The sequence below is a fragment of the Cydia amplana genome, chromosome 3 (assembly GCF_948474715.1).
Source record: "Cydia amplana chromosome 3, ilCydAmpl1.1, whole genome shotgun sequence".
NCBI lineage: Eukaryota > Metazoa > Arthropoda > Insecta > Lepidoptera > Tortricidae > Cydia > Cydia amplana.
Window position 1 is genome coordinate 6,688,492 of NC_086071.1, and position 23,601 is coordinate 6,712,092.

The 23,601-nt window shown below is 38.0% G+C and overlaps 1 protein-coding gene across 1 annotated transcript; it reads left to right on the plus strand.

Annotated features, from left to right (window-relative positions):
* LOC134662914 (ESX-1 secretion-associated protein EspI-like) lies at positions 1-23,601 on the plus strand. Its single transcript, XM_063519218.1, has 8 exons — positions 1-214; positions 11,600-11,818; positions 12,616-12,776; positions 16,799-16,942; positions 20,144-20,267; positions 21,850-21,960; positions 22,608-22,758; positions 23,453-23,601. The coding sequence occupies exons 1-8, from the start codon at positions 189-191 to the stop codon at positions 23,591-23,593; spliced, it is 1,077 nt and encodes a 358-aa protein (XP_063375288.1). The 5' UTR covers positions 1-188; the 3' UTR covers positions 23,594-23,601.

The following is a 23,601-nucleotide window of genomic DNA, read 5'->3' on the forward strand; positions in this document are numbered from 1 at the left end:
CAAGTTTATAATTTTGAATTAAATTAATATAAAGTGTTGGGCCAACTTGAAAGACTTCATGTACCTTTTATGAAATGGGTTTGTTTACGCTTTATAGTTGACTGATGGTAGTTAATTGTAGTTTTAGTTAGTGTACGTAGTAGAAATTTGTTTATTTAGTTTGTTAAGTTTCCAAAACATTAGCACCGATGGAGGGAATTCTCAAATCCAAACTGTAAGTACCTTTAAAATGCTTTAAAGTTATTTAACAAATGACTACTATATTTATTTATGTTATCATTTATTTATTAGCCTACAATGCATAATTAAATTTTTTACGGTTTTATTTTCTATGCATTTCAAAACTATATTTCCAAACACGTGTTAACTTCAGAATATATGTAGAATGAAACTGAAATGAAACTTCATAAGTAAGGTTTGTATTCCACCTGTCTAATTTATTGGTCCAATCGTGCATTGCGTCTCACTCTCTCACTACTTATGGCATTAAGTTCGCCTTTTGTACAGTGTGTTTTCTTATGTGTAATAAAGATTAAATAAATAAATACCACCCTTAAGAATGATACTTGAGTGTTTCTAAACTACTTATTTCTTAATTGGTAGTCTTCTAAATAAATATTTAATGTCTTTCATGAAACCAGATGCAATAGTAAAAATATTATAAACCTGAAAAATGTAAGCTTCTTCTAGAGATCTGCATAACACTTCACTGAGTTGAAAATATTTTGCTTGTGGAGGTATATACATACATATAACCCATTTCGCTTAGTGGATCTGTAGACTATATTGTTCAGGGGTGAGTAGAGAGATATAGAGAATCACGCGATACATACTCGTCATGTTTTCCCGACACACTAAATTCTTTCGAAATTTGATTGTCTCACTCATTTGGCTCAGCTGGCTCATTCAAATCATGAATGGGAAAGACCAAGCAAGTATAAGCGAGTTAAATCTTTAGTGAATTAAAGTGTGAGTGAGTTAAACAAAAGATATAGATCACACAAATCACTTAACTTGTGAACGAACATGTCTAGCTTCTTCTATTAATACAAATTTAAATTTCTTTCATGTAATAAATGACTTTAAATTTGAATCATATATGTGCATATGCAAAAGTCCATTCAAATTATTACCATAGATAGGCATTCAAGTGCTTTGGCTTCATGCCTCTTATAAATAATGAACCAGTTGATAAACTTATAAGCTTAGGAGTACTTAGCTTTAAGAAAAACAGCAATAATAGATTTAGTCAAAAAGCTATATTAATATTAACCAGTTATTAAAAGCTATATTAATATGGTCAACCAGATCTTGACAGTAGAAAAAGGCGGCAAGTTTGAAAAATGTAGGCGCGAAGAAAATCGCGCCCCCTAATTCGTCCCCTTGAAAATTTGAATTTCGTGCCTTTTTTTACTGACAAGATTTGGTTGACCAGCTATAATTTTATACTCCATACTAAATTCAAAGCTTAAAAAAAAAGTATTTTCCAAAAGTTTTCTTTAAGATTGGAGATTGGTAGAATTTTTTTTCAATATTTAATTATTCAAAACCAGTAAAAAATTAAGAATCCGTATCAACACTCACTTAACTTTATCAGTTACATTACAACATTATGGATTAATAAACATAAGTGATTGTGTGAAAACACAGAAATGTTGCAAGTTACTCACATGAAAAAATAAAAACCGGTCAAGTGCGAGTTCGTTTAATTCGCGCACGAGGGTTCAGTTCAAAGTGTTTAAACTTTCAATTTTCTCATGTATAAACGAAAGAATTTTGGCCAGAAGCGTAATTGTGTACAGCGCCATCTGTCGGCAAATTAGGTATAGATAGATGGTCAAGCAAATCTTGTCAGTAGAAAAGGCGCGAAATTCAAATTTTCTATCCCTTCGGTGCTTCGCGCCTACATTTTTCAAATTTGCCGCTTTTTCTACCGACAAGATCTGCTTGACCATCTATAACTAAATGGAATGGGGGGAATGGTTTTTTCACATTTTCCTTCACATAAGTAGGTATATGGGGCAGGCATTATCTATGAAAAGGGACCTTATTGTCGATGGCGCTTACGCCGCACAGCGTCGCGCGGCATTGTATTTATATCGGAGCATCGTTAATAATGGCGTAACCGCCATCGACAATAAGGTCCCTTTTCATAGATAACGTCACATATATTTTTACTATGAAAAAAAATCTTTTGGGTTTTTCATAACTAGCTTAAGTAGTACTCGAGATATTTAGCAATGTGACAGACGAACGCGAAACGGATGGACAGAGTCGCACCATAAAGGTTCCGTCACACAGGCGCGTTTTCCAGGCGGGGCGTGAGCGTTTTAATATGTAAAAGCGACGCGCCCCGCTCACGCCTCGCCCGGAAAACGGGCCTGTGTGACGAAGCCTTTAGGGTTCCTTTTGGACCTTTTTTGGTACGGAACCCTGAAAAATTACAAATTTTAACTAATTCATGGCAGTAAAATGAATGAAATATATCTTACAATCCATGGACCTACAATACATTTTATCTCTATAAAATATGTTACAAGCTTATGTCAAAAAACCGGCCAAGTGCGAGAAGGATTCTTTCATACCCTAAGGCTAAGGGTTATGTAATCATATATTTTTTATACAATTTGTTTTATTCTCTTCTAACCCTAATGTGTGTGTGGAGTGTAGTTGGAAAGGTATTCCGCAGAAATAAGGATCTTGTAAGACCAATTCTTGATAAATTAATTGTTTTCGCGTATAATCGCTCGGAAAGTCCATAAACACGTGAGTGACGTGAGTACTTATAGCTAATCCGATTTTTATACCTATGAAAAGGTACAACAAATTACCTAGTTGAATTTCTCATACTCCATTCGTATGAAAATCATACCTACAGGTAGGTAGGTGGAAATAGGGAGCAAAAAGACAACTCGCGCGGCACTTTCTTTCCGTCCTCCCGTTTTGGAGGTAGGTAAGGTTCCGGGGTAATCTCGCGACTAGGGCACTAGGTGATCTAAACCAGCTTACCTGTACGGATATGATGGTCGTTCTTGTCTACGTGACAGCGTGATAAAACGGTGTCCGTCACTTTCTTTCCCACGGTGTTAAACAGTGACAGTTATTTTATCACGTGGATAAAGATGGATAAAGCTATCCATAATAGGCTGGCTGGACGCTGAGCTCAGCAGCCCGAGATAAAAGTGCAGGATGCTCCATGCTGCCAGTATTTATTCACTCTACTTCAGATAATTTTCGAGACAATCGCTGCCCCACCCCATGTTTTTTGTTGGCTTCACAACTTTAGATTTTTAGCGAAAAATAATTAGAGCTTGTTGAGAAAATTGCCATTGTTATAGGACTTATTGTATAACGCTAAAGGACTGTCTTGTGCAAGGTTCAATGAGGTAGGTACTTAAGAATACGTACAATTATCAATCCTCTCACATTTCTCTTATCTTTTTTGATGAATGAAACATACTATACTTATCTACTATTTAATACCTCCTTATAATCTAGGTACCTCAAAACCTCAGCATAGATACCACCTATTATTGTTGCCATGTGCGATTGCATAATATTTCATCATACGATCCTTGGCATTGCCCGCCGCCCGGCCGCCCGGCAGGCCCGGTCCTCTCCCTCTCGTCTCGCACAACGAATGGTTGCGGGTTTCCATTTGTATTCTTGTTTATGTTTTTTCGCCGTGGCAGTCGGCGCAAGGCACCCGCTATCGCAAAGCTGCGGTGACTCATACCTAGGGTTGCCAGATCGAAAGACGCTATTATCGGGAAAAAATATCTATTTTTTGGGATTTTGGGACTTAAGTCGGGAAAAAAAAGTTATTGTATTAAAAACAACGATATTTTACATTATTGGTACTATATCAGCTTAATTATTGTTTTATAACGTAAAGCTGTTTTTCGGGACAATTTTTACTTTGTCGGGAATCGGGAGCACATGCTAAAATCGGGAGAATCCCGCCAAATCCCGACCATCTGGCAACCCTACTCATACCTGCCTCACTAGGAGCAAATCGGAGGGATGGTAGAGAATGTGATCAATTCTGGCAAACTGGATTGAGTGACGGCGAAACAATGTCAGGGACTTTAGTTGGTTTGGTAGGTACCTAATCTATCAATTTGGTTGTTTATTTATTGTATGAAATTAAATTTCACGTTAACTCTGAACAGTCGGAATTGTCTTACGATATAGATATTTTCTGATTCCTGTAGGTACTTGTAACAACAAGTGAATAACCAACAGAAAGTTCTATTTCCTGAACTTGTAAGAGAAAATGAATAAGTAGGTGACAGTAAAAAAAATAATTGCGAAACCCTTTCTATTTTCGAGGTCCGATAATTACTTGGCCGGTTTTTTATAATTTTTATAATCATGTCTAGTTTGAGGTTTACTTAAAATGTTATTGAAATTTTGTTCATTTTATTCCATTTTTATTCCCTATTTTTAGGGTTCCTTATCCCAAGGGTGACAAGTGACAATCTGAACTCAACTCTTAACTTTCGCCTATTTTCTTAAGAGGGAGCTAGCGCAATATTGTAGTTTTCATACTTATAGTTATTATTGAAATTTTACACGTTTTAATCAAGCGCCAATCCCATGAAAAAAAACATACGGAAACTAGATTATATTTGCAAGGGCAAACTCCAACCAAAACCTTAAAAGGTTAAAGCTGGCTCAATAGAAAAATATCACGAAAACTTATTTTACTAGTACATAATTATATCGTTATCGCTACCCTGCATGGCCTGCATACCGATGCAGTACCTACCTATAATTTTAGTACCTAACTAAAAATTTGCTAGTGATATTTCTGAGGGATCTGACGACCAACATTTTAAACAAAAGTACAACTTATATTTTCAGAGCAAATGAGATAAAAGGATTAAAAGGTAAAAACCCGAGCAATGCCCATTTTTCCGTCAAAAATTTCGCGCGGCGCGCGGCGCGCCATATATTTTGTCCCCTTCTAATTTCCTGGCTATACATCCCCTTTAACTTAAAATTATAGTATTTTTTAACCACGAAGGGTACCGTGACAAGTGTCATCTCTATAATATAATTTATAATCTTAAAACGCCAATTCTCTCAAAATTGTACTGAGATGACGTCTGTCAGCGTACCCTTCTCTCTCTGTTTGAAAAATACTATATTATTATCTCACATTAAAATTAATATCTGGGAGACCGAGCTTTGTTCGGAAAACGTATAAAAACTCAAAAATGATCGTTTTCCCAGAGATAAAATCTAGCTAGATTGATTTTTCACCCCCGAAAACTCCCCGAAATCGTTAGAGCTGTTCCCGAGATCCGCGAAATATATATACATATAAATATATAAATAAATATACAAGAATTGCTCGTTTAAAGGTATTAGATTAGATATATAGATACAATTGATTTGTTCCATTTACAAATAAATGTGTATAATGTCAGTTTCTATAAAATTATAATACCTAGGTAGGGTGACTGCTATACTCGTAAGTCGTAGTACTCGTAGTTATTGCTACTACATAGTACATACCTAGTGCCCAATGTAGTGGCCAATAAGTTGGCAATAACTATAGCAGTCACCCCTATTGACCTTATATTTAAAATCCTCGAAACAAGCCCTTTCATTTCATAGGTCGTCATCACCGTCTTACATATGTCACATATGTGTCCCAAATTTCAACTCAATCGGTCCTTGCCTGTGATGTGACAGACAGACAGACGCACGAGTTGTCCTAGATCCTAATATACCTAATGGTTCCGTTTTTTCCTTTTGAGGTACTAACCCATTACTAACCCCAAAAACCGTAATTGGTATTATGTTAACAGTTAAAAAAAATACAATAACAAACAGGTATGTACCTACTTGAAATAAAATGCCTGCACAATAAAATAAGCCTTCCCTTCCCAGTATAAAAAAAATAGGATACTCATATTTTGTGAATACAAATAGGTAGCAAGACGTCTGAACCACTAATAGCCAGCGTCCGACTCGCTCTTGACTAATTGGGGCATTATCTATGAAAAGGGACCTTATTGTCGATGGGGCGCTTACGCCGCACAGCGTCGCGCGGCATTGTATTTATATCGGAGCATCGTTAATAATGGCGTAACCGCCATCGACAATAAGCTCCCTTTTCATAGATAACGTCACAATTAATTTATTGTTTCTTCAAAACAAGTCCTACTTAGGGTAGGGAGCTTGTAGGGAATTCAGACATAACGTGACGTGTCAGGACAGGACCGCAAGTGCCAGTTCGGTATTGTTTATTGTCAATAGCATTGGCAGGTCCAACCTCACAGGTATAATTGTAGCGTCATTTCACTAATGAGGTTTTTTCATGTTCTGGAAAGTGTTTGTTATCTGCTTAACTATTGTCAAAGTGGTGGAAATATTGTTATACACTGTTAAATGCATCAGAAAAATGATAAGGTACGTAATTTTTCATTATGTTTATAGAAAAATAAGTACGTAATCATTATAATAATGTGTCTAGCTTTGTCGAATTATGCAGGTAGGTGTAGTAGGTACGCAGCGTAGGCGGCACACTAAACTAACGTCGTATCTAACGATTTCGATGAAGTTTGGTGTATGGGCTTTTTCTGGGGCGAAAAATCGATCTAGCTAGGATCTCTGGGAAAAACGCGCATTTTTGAGTTTTTATATGTTTTCCGAGTAAAGCTCGGTCTCCCACATATTTTACTTTAAAATACATACTGTCTACGAGGTGCGTTCAATAAATAGGTAGGTATATACTCTTATGCGAATGAAATCAAACAAATACGTAGGATATGTTTGATATTTTCATTTTTAAATATGCCAAAATGCTCCTCCACTGCTGCCTTCAACGCTTCATCGTCAGAAAATCGATTTCCACGCAGTTCCTTTTTAAGATTAGGGAACACAAAGCTGGGGCTAAGTCCGGTACTCCGGACTATATGGTGGATGAGTAATAGGTTCAAACCCAAGAATAGCTGTTCATGCTTGTTCGGCAATTGCAGAAAAAAAAAATATACTTAGGTCTGAATTTTACTTTTCACACCACCTATTCGGAAAAGAGCTTTTTCTTCCCTGCTAGGAGGGATCAAAGTGGCACTTTTCCTCCCTGCTAGGAGGGATCAAAGAACATAACACTTTTCTGTTCTATAGCACACTATTTTTACATTTACTTGCACATTATTTTTTTAGCTTAAATAATCTGCTTAAGCATCAGATTGTGTCAACATTAAGATTTTTTTATTTTCCTCATAGCTGATGTGAAAAGTAGTATGTGTCACACGTTATCAAAATTATTTCGTCTTGGGCGTTAACACTTGAATCCCTCATTACGCTCAGGATTCAATGTACGCCCTTGACGGAAATATATCATTTTGATCCCTTGTAACACAAACTACAATTTTTTTATCTATGAATGACCTGTAGCGGCCAGTAACAAAAAATACTATCTCGTATAGTAAGTATATATACAGTATAGAAATATATTACTGTATACTACGCTTCGGTCGATAAGTTAAATGATAATACAGATTTGTGCGTGGATTTAGTTAGCACTAACATTAGCACTAGCTGTGATTGCATCATCGACGAACGCGGGATGCTGTAGTAGCTGTAGCGCGGACACGTGTGGATTCTGAATTAAAATAGTGCAGTGAATAATCACTAGCAGATCGACGACTCGTCGCGCGTACTCCTCTCTCGTGAGACGACGATGCATCCTCCTTCTCATCTCGACTCCTGTATATATTTCCATCCTATCTCTTATCGAGTGAGCCAGTAAAAGCGACATCGAGTATCGTAACAAGTATACGTGAACGGAGATCAGATTTAAACCTGTTCAATGAGTCGCGTACTCGGTAGGCGATCGGAATAATAGCCCAGCTTGTTGTACACCTAAACTTATTGTTCCCTTTATACCTAATATGTTCCTACTTCCTTTTTATTTTTTTAAGATTGCGAAAAAGGTGCATGTGTTGCGAGACTTGCGAGGTATTAAACAAGGCACGAGGGGTGAATAAACTTTGCTAAAGTTATTCACCTCACCATCGCAAGGAAACTATTAGCCGTAAATCATTACAAATCAAGTACAAATTACATATTCAGAATCATCAGTTAAAAGTCCATCTTACCAGCTAATGTGAAAAAACAATTCATAATTTTTACCAAATTCAATTTTGCACACCTTATTTCAAGGAATAAACACGGGTCTTTCCAAACGGGGGTGGTAAAAAACCTGTAAACAACTTCAAATTAACCTACCTACCGAATTATGGATATGAGGGTGGGACCTTACCTATCAATGGTATAATACTTATGAAATATGATATGAATGTTATGATTCACATCCTTTAAAAACTAGGCCAACTTCCGGATTTAATTAATCAACCGTACTCATATTAGGTATTGTATGTAGTATATATTCGTATCTGCTTTTTATCGTAGAATTTATTGCGTATGAGTTTATTTTTATCATTGGTGGTGGTAGATAGTGAAAGTAGAAATTATAGTTTAATTTTAAAATAATTCCTTATTAGAATAAAGTACATATACCGTCGTCGTTACAGTGCATGTCTTCACACATCGTACTTAATTCAGAATCCTAAATCTGAAACCGTAAAGCTGTAACCCGCGTTTAGTAAGAGTCTGACTTCAGTGACTCCACTAACTAGGATGTTTTTTTTAATCCTATTTAGTTAGCAGGACTGAATTAAGTAAGGTGTGTCAAGCATTTAATGGGTCCTACACGATGGGCCATCATTCGGGCCCACCAAGATGGGCCAGCGTGTAGAGAGGGTAGTGGTGTCGGATGGCATGGCGCGGCGGGATGGTGATGGGATGGCCAGGCCACAGTGCCAGTGTCGGTTTTTCGTCCGCACATCAAAGGTAGTGGGCCAGCGATGGCAGTAATATACACGTGGCCCATTCCAGAACTATATCGTGTAGTTGCGTTTCAACCATCGCATGGCCATCTCACTGGTCCAGTGCTGGGCCATCGTGTAGAGAAGCCATCGCCATCGCATGGCCATCTCACTGGTCCGGCGCTAGGCCATCGTGTAGAGTCGAGTAGCCTTAAAGCCTTACCTAGTCGTAAAGGAACCATTTTTTAATGTTCATGAAATACATCTCTAATTAATTTGAATTTTAAATACAGATAGTCTTCGGTCACTTCAATGTAATTATTACGTTTTATCACACGAAATTGGCTTTATTTATTTTTCGCGCGTCTCTAACCTTTGTGATTTTATTATATCCTGTACGTAATGCTTTTTGTTTTTTTTTCTAAGATTTTTAGATTATCCACGTCCCCTCTACGGAGGGGGGACAGACCCCCACAGATTAAAACACACTGATCTAGATCAAGGGTTCCCTTCCCAATATTGTTTTTTCTGCGACTCCCTTTAGTTCCGCCCGGGTCTCTGTATGTTTACTTAATATATATGTATTGCAAAATTGTTTTGTAGATCCTGATTGCATTACACTCGGTAAGCACAACAATTAATTGACTGATAAGGACAACGGTATGGAGGATCGGACCACTATCGTGTGATGTTAGGCCACGTCACAGCGGCTAGCGTACAGACTTAGCCTATGTATAATAACTAGCCTACTATTAAGCTTGTCCACGCATTTACTTATTGAAACCTACTTGTTATGTTAAACAACAACCTAGGTGGAGTGTACAAGTTTAATATGTGATATGTGACTGTCTGCTCTGTCTCGGTTGCGCACGCTTCGAATGACTATAGGTAAACAAAGCTCGTTTTAATAGCGTTCTTACATGTACAATAGGTATTACTTGCTGCAGCTTTGTCGTTTACTATAAACAGTGTTAGGTACTATTTATGTACATATGTAGGTGAGGGAGTCAAGGCTTGTATCGTTTGTTTACTCATGTACAGGTACTTATGTAATCAAGAGTCTAGCTAGGCTAGACTAAGTAATGTCTCTCGTGTAACGATGTTTACCTAAAATTGGCTAAAATCATTACTAACATAAGTCTATTTGCAAATATTCTAAACATACATAAAGTTAGGATATTATATATGTATAGGTACCTTCGAGTATAGGTAAGTGTAACATTTGGTATTGTACTTTGTTCGTTACACCTACGCTTGTATAAATGAGCTTTGAAGGTCGTTTATGCTCTTGGTAATGTTTTTTCCGTGAAGCACGATCATACCAAATCAATGTTACTCATTCAAGTTACAGTTAGGTATTCCTTAGTGCATCCTACATAATACCTACCTATGCATAAAACTTGCCTTCTTCATGAATATCACAACAAATAATAGGTATCTAATAAGATCCCGTTAACATCCTGTTTATGCGAAAGTGTTTTGGTCACAGAATTGAAAAAAGTTTACTTAATTGCTTCTTTGAAATGGTCGGCGAAATGAACCTTTTCTAAGATCAGGTAAAACTGGTCCTTTGCTTTTGTTTGCGATCTTTCTAGAAGGTGAGTCACATCACACTGGTTACCAGCTGCCGGTTAGGCGATCCTATTGGTGTTTCTTATTTGTAGTAATTGCGTGAGACATTGCTACTTTTTATGATCTTTTTATATTTAGTGCATATTACTCTTTGATAGGTTCTTGATTGCAGTCAATAACCTGATCACTTTTACATGGATTAGCTTAGTAACTTATGTCTGACTGAGCTACAACCTTGTTTCTTTTAAAATTAATATAGATATTTCGTGGCAAAAAAATAGGTGGTAAATAAGATATGATATACCTCATCTTTTTTTTATTCTTACTCATATTCATAGTATTCACAGGTATGTACGTTAATACGTACATACCTGTGACTACTATGAAATATGAATGTGAATACTATGAATATGAGTAAGAATAAAAAAAAGATGAGGTATATCATATCTTATTTACCACCTATTTTTTTGCCACGAAATGTCTATATTAATTTTAAAAGAAACAAGGTTGTAGCTCAGTCAGAACTTGGGGCACGTTCTAGGGATTTGATATCGTTCAAGAAGATGTCGACATTATAAGGTATTTATACCTCTACATAACATAACATGTGCTCAATGAAAATCCTCTATTGACTATTCTAATACTATAGGGAGGTTCGATATCTCAACTGATATAGATATAATTTTTAGGCTAAAATATTTTGCTTCATTACTTTAGTATTCGTGCTCCGAGTTAGCACACGTGTCATATTATTTCATATGTAGAGGGAATAGGTGTATAAAACAGTATTTAACTGGAAGTAATAGCTAATTATGTGAGTACTATTTACATACAGGCATTAGTTGTATTAATAGCTTACTTAAGTAGTTTAATATGGTCTGGGTCATAATCATAGTGGTTTGTTACGTTTCACTTATGTTTATGGGTGAATATGTAAATCATACGGAATAACTTGTATAATGGGGTCTAAATGGGGTGGTTGTTATTTGAAATAATAAATAAATAAAATATTCATATAGGGTTAGTACTTGAATTACTTGATGTATAAAATTTAGGTATAAAAATAAGAGAACACGAGCTCTAGACAACTTTGTTTAATTACGCATTACGATTGCGTACCTAACCATTACTCGATTACCGTCGTCATTGTGTTGGTTGCGCTAATTGTGATATATCCGCAGGTCGCTGTTGCTAGTGGCAGCCTGGTGGGGTGCGGCGGCAGGGCAGCCCATCGAGTGCGACGGCTACCTGTACAACTGCACGGACGGATACTACTGCGACAGTGCGGTGTTCATGTGCCGCAAGTGCATCAACTGCGCGGAATTCAACCGGAGCCCCCCACTCGACCCCAACAACAAATGCATCACCTCGGTCGTTGATTGCGGAGTCTGCTTTGAAGGGTACATTTCTTATCTTTTTATTCGTTGGTTACATAGTAAGTACTTTGGTACTCAAGTCGAAAACGTACACCACTTGCATGGAAGTTTGTATGCAAGCGGAGTCACGTAGGTGTCTGCTGCTGCTGACTGCACCGACATGTGATCCGTAATCCGTAACCTACCGTAATTACGAGTAGGTATGAAGAGAATGGGTTTTAATGGGAATAGGATACCAATTGAACATCGCGGGTGGTTACTCGCTATGTCGTTATGACTGTTACAAGTGTTTTGACTGGTTTATGATTCATTTGGCTCTTTGATCTTTGAGTCGTGTCACTTGCCGACGCGATTGCGCGTCATAATTATATAATATTTATTGTTGTTACCGCTAACTAAATAAACTAGCGTTACATCTTGCAAACCAGATGACCTAGCTCTACACAGTTTCCATAAAATTAAATGTAGTAGGGCGTATTGTTATTAGGGCTCTATTATAAATTGTAAAATATTATGAAACAGACTCCTGCTGAACGTACCCATTTTACGTGATCAGTTTAGGGAGGAAGGAGGGTTTCCAAAATACCACGCTTGGTCACAAGGGGCGAGGGGGGGGGGGGGTGCTTAGTCAATAATCCTCTAGGCACTGGCACCGACTTCAAACGTTTCAGTTGCTAGCGCATATAAAACGGGATAATATTTTATTTGAAGTATTCTTTTTGAAGTCGGTTTGACTTTTTATTTATAGATAATATTTTTAAAGTAAAAGAAGTGTACCAAGTTATGTATATCTGTAGAGTAACATTGTGCGACGTGTACAGGCTGACGGAAGACGTGCAAGGGCTGCAGTGCGTGTCGGCGCCGGTGTCGCCCGCCTACGTGTGGGTGGCCATCGCGCTGGGCGGCGTGCTGCTCTTCGTGGCCGCCGTCGCCATCGTGGTCTACGCACTGCGCAACACGGACACCTTCCGCGTCTTCGCATGTAAGTCGTCTTATACCTATGTCACTAATCTTTGACATATGTTAACACCCTGTGCCCGGTCGAGTCTCGAGGACGCGATATCGAGAATTTATGAGTCAAAATCCCCTGGAACTTAGATGTAATCCCTGGGACTCGAGGGTTGACTGTACTAAGAATTAAGACATCCAGACACTGCAGAGGTTACCTTAAAAGTACCTACTCTCCACTGTGTAGAATTTGGTATTTAGTAAGTACTTAAGTATTTAATACAGCTCAATGACAATAATAAATAAACTACTTAAGCATTTTGAGTAATTAGTATATTATGGTCAAAAGTACCTTTGGTTAATAAATGAATCAGGGAAAAATTATGTCGATATCTCCGTGCTATCTATTTCTGATAAACTATACTGGCGATTGTTCTGGAACGTGTGTCTGGCCTTCGTTTAGGTAGCTAACTACTGTAATGAATGGCCTTAGTAGTCTTAGTACCTATGTTCATAAAATACAAGTTGCTCAAGTTGGTGCGTTGTTTATTTCTTAGGTTGTGTAGGTACATATATGACCAGAACGCCATTCATACAGCCAGGTACAAGTGTACAGTTGCTAGATCAGGAGTACATATAATCAGCTGATTCGTATACACAACGACGCGCGGGCGAGTTCTGACCTAACACATCACATCCGAGTTTTCGGCTTCAATTTGCCGCGGTGGTACTTTATATTTACATCTTTGTCTTCGCGAGAAAGGACCAGACGAGGCGGTTATAAAAGTAAAAGGTGCTGGTCAAAGTATTCAAGGTCACACTTGCGATGCGGCGCGATGACGTATCCTGGTTGATTTGTTACGCATTGTCACATCACAACGTCTGAGGTCTGAGCGCGATCATTACGTTGCCAATGATCGTTAAATCCGACTCGCTATGACTCGTATGTTTATACAGATTATTATTTTTAAGCGTAATTTTCTTGCTTGGCTATCATACATGTAAAGTTTTTAACTTTTAAAATAAAAGCGGCCAAGTGCGAGTCGGACTCGCCCATGAAGGGTTCCGTATTTAGGCGATTTATGACGTATAAAAAAAACTACTTACTAGATCTCGTTCAAACCAATTTTCGGTGGAAGTTTACATGGTAATGTACATCATATATTTTTTTTAGTTTTAACATTCTCTTATTTTAGAAGTTACAGGGGGGGGGACACACATTTTACCACTTTGGAAGTGTCTCTCGCGCAAACTATTCAGTTTAGAAAAAAATGATATTAGAAACCTCAATATCATTTTTGAAGACCTATCCATAGATACCCCACACGTATGGGTTTGATGAAAAAAAAATTTTTGAGTTTCAGTTCGAAGTATGGGGAACCCCAAAAATTTATTGTTTTTTTTCTATTTTTGTGTGAAAATCTTAGTGCGGTTCACAGAATACATCTACTTACCAAGTTTCAACAGTATAGTTCTTATAGTTTCGGAGAAAAGTGGCTGTGACATACGGACGGACAGACAGACGGACAGACGGACAGACAGACAGACATGACGAATCTATAAGGGTTCCGTTTTTTGCCATTTGGCTACGGAACCCTAAAAAGGAAGTCTTCATTTAAGTTGCTTCCTTTATCAGAAAGAGACTTGCGTTTGTGTTACAATGGACATTTGATAGTTTTTATTAAATAAACTAACAAAATTAAGTAACCGCCGAGGATCTATATCTCCCCATATCAAGTTGAGTTGGTCAAGATGGATTGAATGAAAATCGATTAACATAATACTTATTCAAGTTGAGATGAACTGATTGAGTTGAGTCAGTCATTATTTGATGTTTTCCTATGTCGTACCCAGAGATGTACAAAATGGTTTTAAAAAAGCATTTAAATACAAAATGCAAAATACTTTTCAGATTTACTATTTCAAATGCAAAATACCAAATAGTTTTGCGTTTTGTATTTCAAATGCTAAATGCAAAATAGGTATTTTCAAAATGCTTTTTCAAAATAAAATACCTTTTGACCAAATCTCAGATATTTTTGTTTATTTTAGGTATTTATCATGAGAATAGCCATAGAATAGATAATGTTTGTCATTTTCGTTTCACATTGACACTAGTCAGACATAATAGCCGGTTTAGACTCTCGTGGCTCGCAAGCTCGTCGAGCTAATATAATTTAAACACTAACGGCACGGCATAAGGTTTATAACCGAATGACAAGCCGAATGCGAGTGTGTCGAGGCGAGCCACGAGACGCGCCGGGAGCCGAGCCGCGAGTCTAAACGGCTACATAGAGAAATAAGTAAGACAAGAGTGCTCACTCCATACATCAGTTCAGACTATTAATTTCACTAATTTCAGTGTCTACATCTAGCATCGAGTAGCGGAACTATCAGTACTGCTACTTGACAATAGATGTCGCACCGACCGGAAAGTCTTATCTCAACAGCATAAGACTTTCCGGTCGGTGCTACATCTATTGTCAAGTAGCAGTACTGATAGTTCCGCTACTCGATACTAGATGCTAATAGTCTTTTTGGTACTAAAACTGATGTATGGAGTGAGCACTCTATGTATTTTTAGGGTTCCGTAGCCAAATGGCAAAGAACGGAACCCTTATAGATTCGTCATGTCTGTCTGTCTGTCTGTCCGTCTGTCTGTCTGTCCGTATGTCACAGCCACTTTTCTCCGAAACTATAAGAACTATACTGTTGAAACTTGGTAAGTAGATGTATTCTGTGAACCGCATTATGATTTTCACACAAAAATAGAAAAAAAAAACAAAAAATTTTTGGGGTTCCCCAAACCCATACGTGTGGGGTATCTATGGATAGGTCTTCAAAAATGATATTGAGGTTTCTAATATCATTTTTTTCTAAACTGAATAGTTTGCGCGAGAGACACTTCCAAAGTGGTAAAATGTGTGTCCCCCCCCCCCTGTAACTTCTAAAATAAGAGAATGATAAAACTAAAAAAAATATATGATGTACATTACCATGTAAACTTCCACCGAAAATTGGTTTGAACGAAATCTAGTAAGTAGTTTTTTTTATACGTCATAAATCGCCTAAATACGGAACCCTTCATGGGCGAGTCCGACTCGCACTTGGCCGCTTTTTTTTTCTCTATGACGGCTATAAGGCGCGCACTCTGACCAAAGAAATAAAAAGGGCGCGCATGGCTAGATAGCAGACGCCTCTATCGGTCAAATTCGGCAATACAAGCGTTATTCGTTCATTTCATTTTGTTTGACTGGTAATGTTGGCTAAACTTAATCACAAAGTATTTTGCATTTTGAAATGAATATTAAAAATGCAAAATACATCTCGAAAAGTATTTCAAATAAAATACAAAATGTTTTTTACTAAAAGGCATTTAAATGCAAAATACAAAATAGGTATTTTGCATTTTGTATTTGCATTTTAAATAGAAGTATTTCAAATAAATCGCATCTCTGGTCGTACCTATCTATCCCACCCTACGTAAACGTATAGAAAACAGAAGTTATCTCATCATTGATAATAGGCTACATGACTAATTTTTTTTATGCTATCAATCGATCGGGTTTGTTTTTAGGATCAAATGTCTATATGGGACCCATTGCATTAAAGTAACACAAAAGTCAGAAATTGTAGTCAAAGTCCGACAGTCGCACTTCACTCGCGAAACGTCCTATTCAAAACGGCCAGAGGCCGTGACGTCATCGCCCATCTTAATCTTGTAGTATGGACAAAACAAGAAAATTGCGTTTTTGTCGGTGAAATATTGCGTTTATGTATATAGTTGCTGTACAATATTTGTTTGGGTGAAATGTAAGGAATCGAATAGTACCCTTACTTTTATCGTTTTTGAAAGTTAAAAAAAAATTAATTTTGAATCTTTCAGGTCCTGTATTTTTGTACCTAATTTTTCAATATTTGAGTTGAATATTGACATTATTGTGATAAATTGCTCGTTTGCTATCTATTTTACTAGATTTTGTTATAAAATTCAACATGTGTCATCATCCCTATTGTGTGTTAAGCCCTTTATAACAATGTTATTGGACCACGCAGCTACCACGTCGCTCCAGCCGAGCTGCGTTAGCGGGCCGCCCGCGTCCGCGCCCGAGCCGCCGCCGCCGCCCTACAACACGCTCTACACACCCGTGCGCCCCGAGTCGCCCCCCGCCCCGCACCCGCCGCATCTCACTGACGAAGGTAAATACTAATAGCCACAGCCAGAGTAGTAACCAGACCAGTGCCTATGCTTGTTCAGATCCAGTATTGAGACAGATTACATTATAATTTCAGTCGCCTTATAAATAAGAAATTGGTAGTTACAGTATACGACTAGATTCTATTTAAAATAATAATTAATTAATAAATACAAATTTGTAATGGGGCTAACCTAACTATATGATATGTAGACTCTAGTCATAGCTCATATCCAAATCACGGACGGCTCGTCGTCCGTTACCCACTGCCCACGTGCTAAGTAGAAACACAACTCCATTTTGGTCTAGCGAGGCTCAGCTGACTGACGAGCGAGACCTTCATGAATGAATGACGTCATGCCTCATTACAAATATTAGGTCTTTTCTATTCTCATGGCTTGGAAGTGGATACGATTTCAGATTTAGCTTTTGTTTCTTATTCTTGTTGTCTTTTATGCTGCTGTTAATACATTATTAATGTACAACGTAGTTTACGTAGTAAGTATATAAAGTAGATAGGGTGTAAGCAAATAAGTTTTTATAGGAGGTACTTAAGTGTCAAAACATTACCATCTTACATAAATACTAATATCTGGGTGACCGAGCTTCACTAAGATAAGACCTAGCTAGATCGATTTTTCGCCCCCGAAAACCCCCATATAGCAAATTTCATCGAAATAGTTAGAGCCGTTTCCGAGAGCCCCGAAATATATATAAATATATAAATAAACAACAATTGCTCGTTTAAAGGTATTAGATAGATAGATATAAATACTATAGATAGTGAATGAAACTAACAGCGGAGAGGATATTAAAATAACATAAGATAAACGTTACTCTGCCTACGTATAAATATTCGTATAATGTAGTAACAATACAGATTAGGTATGAAAGATCATCCGACCACCGGAGCGCCGCAGGCGCCCAGCGCTCTCCGAACGTTGGGCTTCGCTCGACTTTTTAGCGTAAAGTACATCGCTACTTCAGCACGACAATCCGGTGTATTGGCTATTGCGTTCCTTATAAAATGTATAAGATTATAAGCGCTGGAATCGCCGATAACAAAGCTTAAACCAAATTAATCTATAGACACGTCGAACGATACCCACTGACCGATGACCAACCATACTGACGTCAGGCCACGCTCGTTTAAATACGTCACTTTGATTTAGGTAAGTATTTAATGTGAATTAGCACACTTTACTCTTTGATTAGTACATTGACATGAAAACATTAACAACTAAATAGTTAGTGCCAATTGTATTAACTAAATTCTTTTCGAAGACCGCAAAAATATGTGACACGCTCTTATGGCTTGTAAGATCGTGTCAGATATTTTTGCGGCCTTCGTTGTTTAACATATTATTGCAGGTGACTATACACTTCAATGCGCTTCTCACAATTTTACTACGTTTGTAATATACTTAGCGTTTTCTGATTTTATTTATTAATCATTCATGACATCATAAATCCATATTATTCATATCTTATATTAGTCTGGTAAAACCACTTATCCTCGTTGCGGCTTTGCCAATTTAAAATTAAAAACACAAAATACAGTCCTTGTGCCGTGAGGCCGTAACTAAACATTTAATTATTAACGGTTATTCGTCGAAGAAATAAGTAAGAGCGGTTGTTTGAAGGGCTTGCTATAAATTAAATGTTAGCTCTCATCAGCTGAGGTGTTTATTTACTTACTGGACGATACTGAGGAAACTGCTATAGGTATGTAGATAGTTATACTTTCAACTACCGTGACAAACAAGTTAGTTTAAATATAGGTGAACCAGGATCTATTGAGGGTGCGCCATTTTACGGAAATTTGTTGGTACTAATTTCTAGCAATGGCAACAATTACCCTCTATGATAGTTGTCAATATTGACAATGTAAACATTGCTTTGTCTAGTTTCGTGTGAATTATTATTAGACTGCAATAATCATGCCGAAAGTTTTAGATTTTACAGAGAAAAAAGTTGTAAATAGTCTATATAGTTATTTATTGGAAAAAAAAAACGTGCGGGAGAGAAATTTCTTCCATTAGAAAACATAACGAAATTAGCATCTGAATTGACGGGTAAGTTTCAAACTTATGGATAAATGTCACTATAGTCAGGTCGTCACGATTTGGTTGATGTCTTGTAATCATTTGATTTGTGTATTAGGTGTATCGCATGCATCGGTATCACGGATTGCTAGCGAAGGGCGTAAGGGCGTAATTAAACGACCAAACCTAAAAAAAAAGAAACCAAAAAAAGAAAATTGACTTTACGCTATTCATTTTATCTAAATCGAGTCAGCCATTTAAGCGTAAAAACCGAAGAAATATCCAAACATCAAACTTCGCACTTATTAAAGTTGTCGGAATAAAACAAAAATCATCTGCCAATTTCCATTGTCCCCACTATACAAATTGTTGCTATATAAAATTCAAAACGAGCGCCCTCTTGACAATACTCCCAAAGTTCTGGTTTACCTATACCTACATAGAGATTTGAATAACAATTACAAAGCCTCTTTGTTGTTTTAAAATACATAACTATAAACGTTTGTTTTTGTAATGTAAATAAGAAAGCATTCATCTATCAAACTACCACCTCACCATACTTATTAAGTTATAGGTAACCAAATGTACTTCACTTTTAGTATTACGTAATGTGATTTATTTCGGTTTAGTCATATTCTTCTCTCTGTTATGAAGTCGTTTATTTTGAGCAAGGTCGCCTCGCTTTGGTATTCTTTTGTTTGTTATGTCTAAATGCGCACGCATTAAAGTTGATTTTGCAAACACATGCTTAGCAAGTATAAACGCGTGCTAATGATCAGTTGTCCGTTAGTTGTGTTACCTATATACACCTATCTATACAAGTTTAGATGCCTTTTAGTCGACCTGTAGATTATAGACGACATATTTTTAGCAATAATGAAAAAGCAGTTGATTGTTTAATTTGTTTAAAAAGTTGCTACTCTTTCTAGCGGCGTTTACAAAGTAATTACCGGAATTAAAATCTGCATGGCCAAAACGGCCAAATACAGAATTAAAATTTAAAACTAAAGTCGCTACATGAGTTTTCTGGAGGCAATTAAACATTAAACATACAGTTACCGTAGCCTTTTATCACTACAAGTGTCACGTGCGCGTTGTCATCTAGTTTTGTGAAAAGTTATACAGTGCGTAAACTCGTAAAGTGCGTTGTTTGTTCCCAGAAGCGGCGAGCCCGTTCATAAAGCGGCCACCGCCGCCGACGCCGGCGCGCGAGTCGGCCGGCAACCAGGAGGCCAACTTCTACAACAACCCCTGCTACGTGCGCGGCCCGCACCTTCCCTCCGGGTGAGTACCTACTCTACACAACACACATACACAGTACCTACTTACTGTTTGCATACGATATTCTGTTAAATGTTAGGATAGACATGAGTGACCGAAACATTTGATTAGAACTTCTGTTATTAGGTATTTGATTTTCAACTATCTCTTTAAGCGGGCAAAGTCTTTAATATTGTGTTCAAATATGCAACAACCGGTTTATGACGTATTATTATAAATTCAATTTTTACAATATCATGTAAATATGTTTCCGCCAATACGTATCTATATTGCATTATATACATACATACGTAGGTATACATAGGTACATATTCGTGCATTCGGTTATAAGTTTGATTAGTATCTATTGCGTATGTAAATAATAACTACGCAAAGCGAATAACTCGTTACCCAAAGAGTATTCAAATAGGTACAATATTATAATGAATGAACACTTCAAGTTGTGGTTTAATACAAGGTTAATAAACATTTCCAGAAATGTAAAAAAAAAACAAGTATTTCTATATCAAAAGGGACTTTGCACCATTGCCTTTATTCGCATAATACTACCAAGGGCGTCGCCAGGCGGTGGAAGGGGGAGTCAGCAGCCTCTTCCTAGAGAATAAAATTTGTAACTAAATGTATGCCCCTCCCCTTGGCCATCGGCCACATCTACAGTCCCCCCCTAGCCCATCAGCTGGCGACGCCTACGTAACGAATACCACATTATTTCATCTTTCCGTAACAATGTGCTTCATTGACCATTGCCGACTATTCTGACCGAAACCTGAGCCTTACGTCGTTCCGTTTTCATGAGGTACCTACTTGAGCACAAGCTATTTGTCTGTCTGGGCCGTACTTTGTGATTATTGCACGATAATCCGTTGCCGGATTTTGTTAGATTATGTTTGGTAGAAAATATGTAGTAAAATAAGAAATTCCGATAGATTTCAATTTAAACACATACTATGTAACATAAGCTTAAACAAGTCGTATATATATATACGAGTTTGTGTAGGTATTGTATTGTACAGGTGTCGGCAGGAGAGGCGAGGTGGATGATGACACATAGCTGATAGCGTACTGATTGCAGAAATGCAGAGAATTAACGAATGAGAAAATGTAACGATATTTAACCTAAATGCTTACCTACCTTGAAATAAACTTTACAGTACTAATGGGCATATCCGTACTAGTGCGTAAAATAACACTTTTCGTGCGTATGTCGAAACTTTAAAGTGCCATATGTACTGTAAAACGTTGTTCGATACACGTGCGAATAGGTAATTCGCAACTCGTGTCGATTTAAAACACTCCCTTCGGTCGTGTTTTAATTTATCGCCACTCGGTTCGAATTTCCTCTTTTTCGCATTTGTATGGAAAATAACTATTTTGGTCAATCTTGCAGTTGGCTGTTGAACTTACTATCAATACGAAAAAAGAGAGAGATGCCTATACAAACGACATCAGTCAAGTGTATTTGCTGATTTTTCTGTATCTAAATGATTTGATTTATCACACTAGCCTTGAAGATCTTTCTTTTTTGTTGGTACCTTTGCATATTATTAAATTAGATAATGTATTAACTTGGTATATTTGTGGGTAGCCATCAGCCGGTGGAGCGCGAGCCCGAGCCGGAGTACCTGCACGACGAGACCACCGCCGAGAGCCCGTGGCGGCCCAGCGACGGCGCCAACAACAACACACATGTCGACAAGTTAGTATGGGGGTGCCGCCATATTTGAAATGTGTCGAGTGGTAGTATCTACGCCTGACATGAGCGTTTTGTTACATTTATGTCTTACTTAATTATTTTCTAGGTAATGAAAAAATGATGAGGTGATGAAAGCGTTAACTGGTAGAGAATGCCTTCTGGCATTAAGTTCGCCTTTGTACATTTTTTTACTGTGCAATAAAGTCTAAATAAAATAAATAAAAATCTTTAAATATAAAATGAAGAATAAAACTTCGATTGCGTGGAAATAAACAAAAATATTTTACATTTGAGCGTGTTATGATATTTATGGTGCGCCGCCGCGTGATCGGGCGATGATGCGAAATTCGCGCCACCACGACGCAGGGTGGCGTATTTGCGGTTTGGTTTATAACTTTATAGGTACTCTATTGCCAAGGATAAGATGGGTTGTCTTGGCACAATCAATGTACTATCGTTCAACAGATAAATAGATTTTTTTTTTTAGACATAAGCATGCGTTTACTTGATAACCGCACGAGACAATTTTGTACACCTGCATAGTGGGTAAAACATAGAGATCAAATGTATAAATTAATGTATCTACCATCTTTCATGTTACCTATGTTTAACAAATTAAATGAAACTGAAACTGGAAGTATTGCTTACAGTTCAGAGTCCGGCAGCAGCAGCGGGTCGTCGAGGAGCGCGGAGGCGGGCGCGGCGCCGCTGTCGGCGCAGCTGGCGGCCGCGCGCGGCGCCACGCTGGTGCGCCCGCCCGGCCAGGGCGCCACCCCCAGCAAGGTGCCCCGCTTGCGACAGGTAACTTTCATTTCCACTTGGCTGTTTAATACCGTTAAAGTCATTTTTAGGGTTCCGTACCCAAAGGGTAAAAACGAAACCCTATTACTAATACTCCGCTGTCCGTCCGTCCGTCCGTCCGTCCGTCTGTCACCAGGCTGTATCTCACGAACCGTGATAGCTAGACAGTTGAAATTTTCACAAATGATGTATTTCTGTTGCCGCTATAACAACAAATACTAAAAACAGAATAAAATAAAGATTTAAGTGGGGCTCCCATACAACAAACGTGATATTTGACCGAAGTTAAGCAACGTCGGGCGGGGTCAGTACTTGGATGGGTGACCGTTTTTGCTTGTTTTGCTCTACTTTTTGTTGATGGTGCGGAACCCTCCGTGCGCGAGTCCGACTCGCACTTGGCTGGTTTTTTTATTTTGTTTCCTGCTACATTTCAATAATGCGATTTCCTAGATTCGTAGAAATAATATGCATAAGATTTTTTATGTCGTATTTAGAGCCATGCCCCGTAATCCGTAGGTATATCATGCTTCTAACGGCAAGAATAGATGTCACTGCTTAAAAATAAAAATAATTGTTTTAAAATCAAAGCCACGGCTCAGTTGGATTCGGGTACAAGGAGTGTTCTGTTGACATACCTATATAAGATGTCCGCGATCCGCATATAACGTCTGGTCTGGATGGTATTTGTCCCCAGGACACAAACAACAACAGGAACAACCGCGACCGCGACGAGGAGGAGGCGCTGCCGCGCGTGGGCTCGGGCGCCGGCGCGGGCGGTGGCGCCACCTTCAACATCCTCGTCAACGTGCAGCAACTCAACGACGTCAAACTCTGAGCCGCGCA